The sequence below is a fragment of the Tetrahymena thermophila genome (genome assembly GCF_000189635.1).
Source record: "Tetrahymena thermophila SB210 genomic scaffold scf_8254504, whole genome shotgun sequence".
Lineage (NCBI taxonomy): Eukaryota > Ciliophora > Oligohymenophorea > Hymenostomatida > Tetrahymenidae > Tetrahymena > Tetrahymena thermophila.
In genome coordinates, this window is record NW_002476279.1 from 68443 (window position 1) to 80309 (window position 11867).

At 22.5% G+C, this 11867-nt stretch overlaps 3 protein-coding genes across 3 annotated transcripts; all 3 read right to left on the reverse strand. All coding sequences in view use genetic code 6, as the record gives it.

Annotated features, from left to right (window-relative positions):
• Positions 1-485: 485 nt before the first annotated feature.
• On the reverse strand, positions 486-5216 carry TTHERM_01109920 (zinc knuckle protein; the record flags this gene model as incomplete). The annotated part of the gene is made up of 7 exons (XM_001030201.2): positions 486-2273; positions 2355-2495; positions 2544-2818; positions 2973-3510; positions 3647-3936; positions 4039-4734; positions 4832-5216. The coding sequence occupies 7 exons, from the start codon at positions 5214-5216 to the stop codon at positions 486-488; spliced, it is 4113 nt and encodes a 1370-aa protein (XP_001030201.2).
• A 336-nt stretch (positions 5217-5552) lies between these two features.
• TTHERM_01109930 (hypothetical protein) lies at positions 5553-7023 on the reverse strand (the record flags this gene model as incomplete). Its single annotated transcript, XM_001030202.3, has 6 exons — positions 5553-5656; positions 5713-5935; positions 6033-6217; positions 6275-6400; positions 6483-6697; positions 6866-7023. The coding sequence occupies 6 exons, from the start codon at positions 7021-7023 to the stop codon at positions 5553-5555; spliced, it is 1011 nt and encodes a 336-aa protein (XP_001030202.1).
• Positions 7024-8454: 1431 nt separating this feature from the next.
• On the reverse strand, positions 8455-11655 carry TTHERM_01109940 (DNA mismatch repair protein; the record flags this gene model as incomplete). Its single annotated transcript, XM_001030203.4, has 3 exons — positions 11400-11655; positions 11021-11347; positions 8455-10895 (listed from the first exon to the last, which is right to left on the reverse strand). Exons 1-3 carry the CDS (start codon positions 11620-11622, stop codon positions 8455-8457), a joined length of 2991 nt encoding a protein of 996 aa, XP_001030203.3. The 5' UTR covers positions 11623-11655.
• Positions 11656-11867: the final 212 nt, after the last annotated feature.

The window sequence follows — 11867 nt, forward strand, 5'->3', positions numbered from 1 at the left end:
TAAGTTTAATTAATTAATTGATATGATTTATTTAGCAATTAAATATTTCAATTTTTATTTAAAAATTTTTTTAATTTATTATGTAAATTTAACGTAAAGAGATTAACTAAAAGTATAAATTACAAAAAAAAAGATTATTTAAAACTAAATATCATTTATAATTTTTTATATTTGATAGAATTTAAATTTTTATTACTAATACTTTAATCATATTTTTAAATTTTAATTATTTTTTAAGTTATTTTTATTGTTTAATATGTTGATTTTATTTATTTAGCTACTAAATATTTTAATTTATTGCATAAAAATTAATTAAAAATATAAATTCCAATTAAATATTTTATAAAAAAACTGAACATTAATTAATATTTTTTAAAAATGATAGAATTTTAATATTTAATATCTCACAATTATCTATCAAATTAATTAAATCAATTGATTTTTTAATATTTAAGATCTAATTATGATCAAATTAATTTATTTTTTCACTTTTCAGTAGCTTAATTTTATTATTGTATTGGCGTATTATTAAATTTTACTTTAGTTGAAGGAGATTTCCAAATGTCTTAAATTGAAAAAAAAGATTAAACTAAGGATTCTTTGAATTAATATTTTTTTTTGTGGATTTTATGAGAGTTTTTGTTATTTTTATTTTATATTTTTTTGAAAATCCTAATTACATTTGAGATATTTCCTTTAGGGTAGTATACGTGAAATTCTTTACTTTTATCGAACTCAAATTGCAGCTTTCCAAAGATATGCTCTTTGCTTGGTAAGGTTAGATTAGGATAGTTTTACTAGGTCATACTTTCAAGATTAAAAGATTTGTTTCCATCTATATCAAATTGAGTTTTTGAAAGTTATTTTTATTTGATAAAAGACTTTGCTTAATCGAGGGCACTATTAGTTTTCTTTTTAATATAATCATTCTAAATATTTGTATTAGCTTATTTACTTAAATTTTAAAACTACTGTAGGATAGTAAATTAAAGCATATTAACACTCTTTTAAAGAGCTTTTATTTGTTTTCTAAAATTATTTTAGTCAGACTCTTAACGATAGCAATCCCTATTTTTACTATCATTTGAACCTTAGTTCATAATTGAAGAAGTGTCTTCAAAAATATTTTTTTGAGGACACTGCATTTGTATAAGAGAGTCATTAGCTTATTGCTGCTGATTCAAAATATTTACTAGATTGATATTTTTAGCAGCTTAATTTACTAAATTAACTTGCTAACTAAAAGAATTTCTGGTGCTCAAAACTCCTTGTAGGTTTAAAGGTGAGGATCTTTAATCTATGTCATTGAATTCTTCTAAATCTCTATTATTGCTATCTCCAGTTTAACCATGATTAGTTTGGAGTGGTTTAGATAGTCTTATAGATAAATTTTACTAAATTTAATCTTAAGTACTTTCAAAATTTTATATATTATTCTTATATATAATTTAAGCTCGTTAATGATTTGAAATGGTGGTATTGTTTATTTTTTATTTGTTTAATTATTCTTAATTTATATCTAATTTAATATTTTCTTCAGATAATGGGATTATCTAAGATGATTAATAAGAATCATCAATTTCTTCTTCTTTAATCATATTTATTATTTATGGATTTTAAATTTTTGATACTAATTTTTTTTAGTTGTTAGATGTATATATGATATCTCCAAGAATTGCATCAATATGTTGAGGACTTTCTGTTATATTTTCTGGTAATATTTAATTTTGAAATGAAATTTTTGATTGGCTTTTTGAGTGAAAAGTCTGACTATTCTCAGAGAGGTTACTTTCGCTAGAACTATATTCATCGTCTTCATCTATCCAGCTTTTAATTTACAAATGAAATATATCGTCTATATTATAATTATCTCCTTGTCTTTATTATATCTTCTTGTTGGAATCTAAAATTCTAGGACACCTTTTAAAGAATTGCCTATCACTTTCTATAATATTTACTTCTTAAATTACATTTATATTCTAATACTTGGTGTAAGATTCTTAAGCTTTTTACCATCTTAGTATTCTTAAAAAGTTTCTTACTAGCATTTAGTTTCTGAGAGTAGGATATTTTTGTCTTTTTGAAAATTTTATTTTTTCCCCTCTTTCTTACTATGCTGAATAACTGTGTTTTTTGATAATCATATCTTTGCTTAGCCCCAAATGAAGCTTTGGGCAGTCAAATATATTATGCCTGAATTATCCACAACTCATGCATTTGATATCACTCAATTCTTCGCTTTACATCTAATCTCTTAAGTAGCAAAACTTTTCCTTTTAAAAAAGTAAATTTTTTTCTGAAAATGATTTAAAAATTTAGTTAATTTGATCAGATGATTGAAAAAAAATTCTTACCTAATCGACTAGATATATTTTAAGAGTATCTAAAAAATCCTCCATTGAGAAATAGGCGACAATTGTTTTAGTTTAACATCTAATTGAAATGTCTGCTTATTAACCTGTAGCAAATAATTTAAAATCTACTATTTTAGCTTCCTAAAAATAATTAATTTATTGAGGCTTTTTAAATATGGAAAAAGTTACATTAAATTTAAGAAGAGATCTCTAATATTCTTTGTTTTACATGAAATATTCTATTTCTCCCTTTTAAATAAAATATAGATATTGGAGAGGAGAGCCTCTAGTAAATAAAATCTCTCCAGGACCTAGTATTTTTTCTTTCATTTTTAAACTGATAGCTTATAGAAAAGCTAGGCTAAAATATTTTTTTAATATTGAATTTAATAAAATCTTAGTGTAGTATTCTTATTAAACTTCTTCTCTCAATTCTTGCGGGCATTGACTTAAAATTTAATAGCCTAGGTTTTATCATTTTTGTTAAAATTTAAATATTTAAAATAATCAAATTATTTTTTTAGCAAATCTTTAAGATTAAAAAAATAAATTTAAATTTAAAATTTTATTAAATGTAGAAATAAATAAAAATATTTGCCCATATTTGGATGTGTATACCTTTTGCAATGGTGACATCTGATTCTTTATGCAAGTATTCTATGTACTTAATGATTTTTATATATGTTTCTTTTTTTGTACCTTTAAACTTAAGGTAATTAGATAGCTCATATCGCTTTTATTTAAAAATTTGTTGCTTTTGATTAATCTCAGCAAATAGAGTTCCTATACAATTTACACAATAAGCAAACAAGCCACAAGTGATAAAAGTCATAAAGCAAACATATATCTTTTCATATATATTAATAGGAGCTATATCTCCATACCCTATGGTAATCATAGTTATGATGGTAAAGTAAATTGAATTGATATATAACACAACCCAGTCTGAGTTATCAAGCTTTTATACTGAAATCCAATTATCAAGCGGAGAAAACTAACCACTTTACTTTGAATATGTTCCTATCAAATGAAATCCACATCCCCAAAAATGTGCCATTATCAAAATGTACACACTAAGTTTACTTAATTCATATAAAGTTGGAAATTTTGAAGATATTTCAAAATGTTCATCAATTCTTTAAATTTTTTTTCTAACCTAAATAAAATTTTGTAAATAAATTAAGTTACAGTGGTTAATTAAATAATATAATAAATACTTAATCAAATCTCAAAATTACTATAATTCCTTCAATTACACTAATTTATTATATCAAATTAATTATAATCAAAACCATTGAGCATATCTCAACCCAGAATTAAAATTTAAAATACTATTTTGCAATCTTAATTTTATCCAAAACAAGTACACCAGATTCATAAAATCCAGTTTAGAAAGCAATAAATATTTCTATAAATAAACAAAGAACTGCAGCTGAATAAAATAATAGAAACTAAGATTTTTACTGAGCCTGTATGAAGAAGCAGAGTTTTATAGGAATGATCAGTATATGAGAAACCAATTAAAGTAATAAAATGATATTTAAAATAATAATAAGAGCATGATCAGGTTAAAATGCATTACCTGAAAATATTTATTTAAAACGAATAACGAATTTGAGCTTTACATAATCTCTCTGTCTTTAATAAAAAGATTTAAAATTTATTTTTTTTTTATCTTTAATACTTATTATATTTTTTTGTAGCGATTGTGATTGAATAGGGTCAAAATACTTGGATTGTTTAGACATTAGTTGCTAATTTTGTAATTGCTTTTAACACTCTCTTTACTTAGCAAAAAAAATCATATTTTCATTCGCTTTATCATCAATTAGGGCTAAGTGCATTTTTTTGAGATTCATAGGGTTTTTCTAAGCTGTTTTTTTAACTAAATTCATTACAAATCTCTTTACAAAGGTAAAAATAATGAGGTAATTTTTAACAGTAAAAGTGTTTTCTTAATCTAATTCGTTTTAGCCACTACTTTATAAATCTTTATATAACCTTTATGAGCTCAGCATTTCATCTTTTTGATTTTCAGGTTTAAAAAATATAAATTCTTTGGATTCAAATTAATTCTTGGAAAAAAATGAGATTTCCTTTTTTTAAGGACTTTTGAAATCTGAAATATGAGATGAAATTTTTCTTTTAGCAATTTTTTTTGGAGAATCTTCAAGCTTTGCTATTACTCTTTCATTAAGCCAAGCAATCTGCTTTTGTAAAAAATTAAAAGTTTGGTTTGGAGAATTTTCAACGCTAATTGCATTATGTGCATATAATAAATTATTGCTTTCTCTATTAGTATTGGAATATACTGTATTATTACCCAAATATTCGTTTGTGAATTAACTCTAATCCTTCCTTAGACTAACTTAATCTTAATCTATATTAAAAAGAATAATTATGATACTCAAATATTATATAAATATTGTAAAATAAAGTCTATTTATTAAAATTATTTTCAGCTTAAAACAATTTACAATGTATTTTATTCAAGTCTCTAGAAGTACTATTTTATAAATTCAACATATTTTCGTGATTATTTTGTTCATCTATTACATCTTATTCTTAATAGTCTTCAACATCTTACTTTGATATTTGTTAATTTCTATACGATCTATGAAAAGAAACATCATTGTCTGTACCCTCAAACAATTTACCTCTATTTTGAGCCCCTTCAATATTTATTTTATAACTAGATTTACTTAATGGTTTAGTATTTTTATAAATAATTATTTAATATGTATTGTTTTAAATAAATAGCTTTAATTAATAATACTCTGCTAATGAAAACGAGGAATTATAATTGTTTGAGATATTTAGCGATGTATCATTATTAGGCAACTTAGTTTATTACTAGTTCATATATAATTTAATAAACCTAAGTAGTTTGCTGTAATTTTTAAGTTAAATCCAACTTTGAGTTATTTTAATTTCTACTTAGTTTTGATTGATTGATTAATATAAATAACTATTAATGAGTATTTTTTGTAGTAATTCTATTTAGAAAATTAACCAAATTTTTAATGTAAAATAAATAAGTAAATAAGATTTGGCTTAAAATATACATTGTAGTTTATATAAATGCATTTTTTACTGATATAAAATCCATAGTTTATATGCTTATTAACATATTAAAATAAGTAACTCATTTTCATATATCTAAATTTTTTTGCTTTTATTTAATTTATTGACAAAAACTCAAACATCAAAGTCATCGTCTTCTTCTTACTCCTAATCTACATCTGATCCTTCTAGTTCAATTAAATCATCCATTTTATTTTTAACTTTCTCTGCACAATTATCTTTTTAAAAAAATTAATTTATAAGATTAAATTGCAATGTTAAATAAAAATTTTACCCCATTTTTCTAATTTTTTTTATTGTAAATGAGGCATAATAGCTTCCTCTAACTATTATCTGGCCTTCTTTTATGATTCTGAAATAGAAAGATTGAATGAAGCCTAAAACATTTTTTAGATATCCTATTCGCTTGGACCAGGAACATCCTCTTCTACCTTAGGATCAAACTTTTTGATATCTAGCTTATTTTTTTTCATTTCTGTTAAGTTGAATTTATATCTCTATTTTATAATTTTAAATTATTAAAATATTTCCTTAAAGCTACTTTAGACAGACATAATATCTCAAAAATAAATTATAATAGCTTTATTTAATTACCTGAATAAAAGAGTATCCATTAAACTTTCTTAAAGTTAGCTTTAACATAAAAAATTAAGTATGGACTTCATTTTTAATTTATTCGTAGGGATAATCAAAGAATATCTTGCAAGTAGCTAAAGAAGTCAAAGCTTCTTCTAATTTATTTGATATCAAACTTTTACGGACAATCAAATTTACTTACTCTATTTTATATAATTTAATTTTAAAGCATCTTTTAAAACTTCATATTTATAATTTACTTATCAAGTCATTTGTCTATTATAATTCTGCTACAAAAAGAGAAATGTCTTCCTTTTAGTAATACATTTCTAAAACTTCAAGTCCTCTCATAAACAAAATTGTTGGTTTACCATTTAAATGCTTTTCTATTTTAAGTAGGGTTTTTTGATTAATTATAGCACATTTTTAGCTTTGATAGATTTTAGAATGATATTTTAATAAATTTACTTATTTATCCAAGGCATTCAATAACCTTCTTTAAAGATTCCTCTTTAAGACTAAAGGCAAAATCATTTTTTTATGTGCATAAAGAGTCAAAGAAAAATAAACCATATTTATTTTCTCCTATTTATACAGCCTTTCCTGAATCTAAATTAATTTATTTGTCTAGCTTTTCGAATTCGCTCATCCATTGCAATCCAAAATCTATAAGAATCAGATTTCTATGTAAAAAAAATAATGAATTTCAATAATTGAAAAATATGCATTTGTTGTTAAAAATTTGATAGTTTAAAAATAAAATTGCAGTTATGAGAAATATAACAAACATTTAATATTTCACAAAGCAGCTAAATAGAATTTCCATTTAAGAATTACTAATAATTAGTTACCTTTCTTTTGCTTCCAAATTTAATTATAAGGAATGACTAAATAGTTATGAGCATACGCTTTCGTTATAGTACTCACTCTCAAATATGCATAACTATTTCTATTCTTGTTATTCAGTAATTAAGAAGTTACCCTTGACATAATTAGTTATTGTTGTCATTTTTAATTTTTGATAGATAATATGATTTTCTGTGATACTTTAATTCTTTGGATAGATAAATATTAAACAAACTACTAATATAAAATTGTATTAGATACTACTAATAAGAATTATAAAAAATTAATTGAGTCTATTTATTATATAGCTAGTAGAAACTATACAAAGCACAAATAATATCTCTACTGCTTAAATTAAATAAATAGAAAGATATATGCTAAAAAGCTAAGTAAATCTGATAAATTAACTTTTTAACAAATTAAATTTATTTTATCAAAAAATGTCATATCAAATTGAATTATCATACATATTAATTAGCATTTATTTTCTCTTTTAAAAACAAAGAACATAATTTAGGTAGTAAATAGTTAGGTTAATTAAAAAATCATATTAGAATACATTCATTAGACAAATAAAACAATATATAAATTTCAATTTCTCTTAATAAATAAGGTGAGATTTTATTAATTCAAATAATTAAATGTGTACAAAAATAAATTAGTATACTAAAATATTGTTTGTTACAGTTTTTATTTGAATTATTAATTGTTAGAAAGCTAATTAATTTAATGATAAAATAATTGTTAAAACTTTTTCAAATTTAAATGTCTTCAAAAATAATAAAATAAATTCTTAAAAATTTTTTAATTTTATCAAAAATCGATAAGTTTTTTCTTAGTTACTAGTATTCAAATATGCAAAAGTAAGTATGTATGAGCCAGCTTAAATACTACTAATATATGTGTTAGAAAAATTGCTAATATTTTTGAAAAGGATTTATAATTTTACTGTATTAAGCCTTGAGCCCAATTAAATTATATAAAACAAAATTAACTAGAATAATTTGAGTTTTAAGGATTATTTGGCAAAAAAATTCACTAAATTTTTGATATTAATTTAATTAATGAATGTTTTGCTGGATAAATTTAATAAGATAGTATTTTAGGCTGTAAAAAATAGCTTATCATTGCATTTTAATATATATAAACTATAACTTTAAGGAATTGACATACAATAATTATTTTTTTTATCTTCTTCACCTATTTGTTATAAAGAATTACAAAACTAATAGAGTTATTTAAAGCTATAAAAGCATATATACTTATTGATGCAATCTGAGTTCAAGTAAAATCTTTGAAAGCAATAAATAAAACCTCATTTGATTTATTTGGCTCATTCCAAAAAAAAAAAATTTCACTTTAAAATTTTAATACCAACTTTATAAATAAAATAAAAAGAGTTTTTAAACAGATAATAAATATTTTTATATTTAACAACAAATATTTCTTTCTGATTGAATAAAGATAATTACTGTAATAATTAATATTGATAATAAATAATGATTGATATAGACAGATTAAAATTTTATTTAAATGAGTAACAAAATTAGATTATTGTTGATATTTTTTATATTATTTGAAAATATTTTCAGTCTCAAAGATCATATGTCTTTTTGACTTAAACTTATTGTATGAGATGATTCATAGGAGGAGTTTTAACCATAGTAGGACGTCCATGAGGGCAATTCCAAGGTGATTACAACTTAGATAAATTTAACAAAATTTATTTCATTGATGACTTATTTAAGGCTGTTCCTATCATAATTGAAGATCTACAAGCCTTAGAAGCAAGAATTCTTTAAATTTTTTTAGGCCTAAATGTTTCAATATCTGTTTCTTCATTATTTATGTTTTAAAAGATTTCATCGAAATCGTTTATATTAAATTAAATGTGCTTGCTTGAGGGAAGTTAGTTTATGTAAAGGTTAGGTTCTCCATTGCTTTCATCATATTTGATTTAGAATTAAAAACCGTTCTTTTTAAATATTTCCCTATTGTTTTCTAAAATGTCTGCTTCTTGTATTGTTAAGCTTAGCTCTATTGGTTTAACTAGTTTTTATCCTTAGAAATTATTTTCTTTTAACAATCTTTCATAATTAGTCTTTTCATCAGAAGCATGCTAATCAATTAAAAATATTTAATCTTTTTCAACCCAATAAGCTATGATAAATGCCTTATTAAACTAGCCTATAATTTATAATTCAACAAACTTGTCTTTTTTAAAGTCTTCGCTTTCCCAAGTTTTTAATTGTTCTTCTAAGTCATCAGCCAATTCTTCTATTTCATCTTCTTTTTTTGATTTAATTTTAAATGCTCTTCCCTAATCTTAGTCTATCTTTTCATCAATTTCCATCAATTCATTATTTTATTTTTTATTTAAAATTCTAGCTTCTTCTTGTATTTAAAAATGTTTTTATACAAGCTCTTCTTAATTTAAAGACTATTTTAATTATTTTGTTTATTTTTCTTCTTTCATTTTATAAAGAGATGAATCTTCTGATTTATATTCGTTTTATGAATTAGAGTAATTCTGTGATTGTGTGCAACATTAATCATCACAATTTTCTTCATCTTCATTATTAATTTTCTAATTATCTTATCCTTTACTTGAATTTTCCTATTTCGATTTTTTAAACATATCAAAAGAATATTCTTTCACTTAATATTTAGAATTATTTTCTGATTACTATTTTGATTGCTTATACAATTTTAATTTATCATTGAAATAAGAAAAATCTTAATTTTATTCTTCATCTTCATTAATTAGCTATTTAGAATCAGTTTTATTTTAATTATTATGATCCTTGCTTGAAGTTTACTATTTTTTCTAATAATTTTCTTAATATTCTTCTTTACTATTTTATAATTCTTCTCTTGTATTTTACAATTATTCTTCATAAGCTTTCTTCCTTTGTTAAGCAATACTAAAATAATCGGAATTAAAAGTTTGGTTTCTACTTTTAAAGTATTCACTATTATCATTTTTTTGTTTGCTTTGAGCTTTGCTATTACTTGAAAAATTACTTAAATCCTCAATTTCGTCATTAACATCCTCAAATAAATCCTATTTTCTTTTCGAGTTACTGCTACCAATTCTTTAATTATTGATAGTATCTTTCAGTTATGTAATTTATTTGCCTTTTGAAGGAGATTTAAATGATAAAATTTCTAATTCTTTTTAATTATTAGCTTCACTATCTTCATTTGACAAATCCTCCTCTTGTATATTAATTTCTTATTTTAATTTTTAAAATAATTTTGTCTATTTAGTTTGCTAAGTAGATAAAGTTTTTTATTTTTGTTAATTTGAAGATTCTTAGCTATCATCTTCTGAATCATCCATAGATGTATCTTTTATTTTGCTAGAAATCACCACAGGCATTAAAACCTTTTATATACTATTGAGTTTTTCAAATAGCTATGTTAAATTATCTCTTAATGCTGTATAAAATTCATTTTCATATTTAATAAAAATATCTCTTTTATCTGGCGAAACATTAAAATCAATAGCATCTTTCTTCACTTTTAAATGAAGAATGTAGATATATCTAGCTGAACTATTGTATTTTTTATAAATATCTGAAAATATAGAGTTCATTTTTTTAAAGGGATTCACTGGGCGAGTATTTACAAACAGATAACTCATATTTTTTTATATTGATTTTGAATCTTAAACACTACCACTTGTCTATCTATTTAATATATAACCCTCTATTACACTACATTCTTCACCGAAATCGAATTTTAAATCAACAAGCATATCAGAAATTTTTTTTGAGAATACTTGAGCAGTCTTCTAAAGCATATTTTTCATAGGAGAGCCAGAATTCAAAATCATTTCCCTGCCTTTTTTTGAAGATTAATTGATCAAACAAATCTAACAGTTAACAGAAATAATTGCATATTCAGTTATCATATTGACTAATTTATTATATTAACTAATAATATTTTTGTTGAATTCTTATTTTCTAACTGGGATATTACCAAACAAATCTGTTAAACTAATTGTAGTCCCTCTTTCTCTAGGCACTAATGCTATTCATCATAATAAAAAAAATTTTAAAGAATTTAAATAATAAAATCTTGTTAAATTAAAATAATTTCAATAAAATATATTTTATGAATGATAATTTAATTTATGTGTTTAAATTGAAAATTACTCTTTGATTTAATTGTATTATCTTAATTAAACTAGTAACGGTATGCCATTTCATCACTGTCTGTCTTAGTTGTGATAGTTAGTTAACTTAAAACACTTATTGCATTAAGGGCTTCTCCTCTAAAACCAAAGGTATCTAGACTTTCAAGATCCTAAAATTAGCGAAGCTTACTGGTTGCACCTTTCTAAGCTATTTATTCTAAATTTTAAGAGCTGATACCACTCCCGTTGTCAACAACTTCAACTCCCTCCTTTCCATATTCTTTGAGATACACTTCTATTTTTGTTGATCCAGCATCTAGACTGTTTTCAACCAACTCCTTAACACCTGTAAAAAAAGTAATTTAAATTATTCTTCAAATTAAATTTAGAAATATTACATGTAGCTAGATCTATGATAACTTAATTGACACATATATTTAAGATTGAGCTTTAGTCAAGCTTCTTTATCATTTAGATATGAAAACTCTGTTTTTTAATACTAATGTAATCCTTATTTGTTTGATTTTAAGAGAATTCAACTTGCTTTTTGATGAATTTTTTGTTTCTGAAATTAATTAAAGATATTATTTAAGTATTAAGTTTTAATTTTCTACATATCATTCTAATGATTTGTTTTTGATAATTTACTTGTAAATGTGATGATTTCTAATATATCTAAAAGAAAGATACATTTAATTTTAGAATTTTTTAAAAAAGAGAGCGAAAAGTAGTGATTGATATATAAATAAAGAAATCTTTGAAAACTATAATATCAAAAATCATAAGTATAAATGACATATTTTTGGCAAATTTAAAAACAAATAATTTAGTTTAGTCGCTTAAAAAAAATATTAAGCTATGCAAAA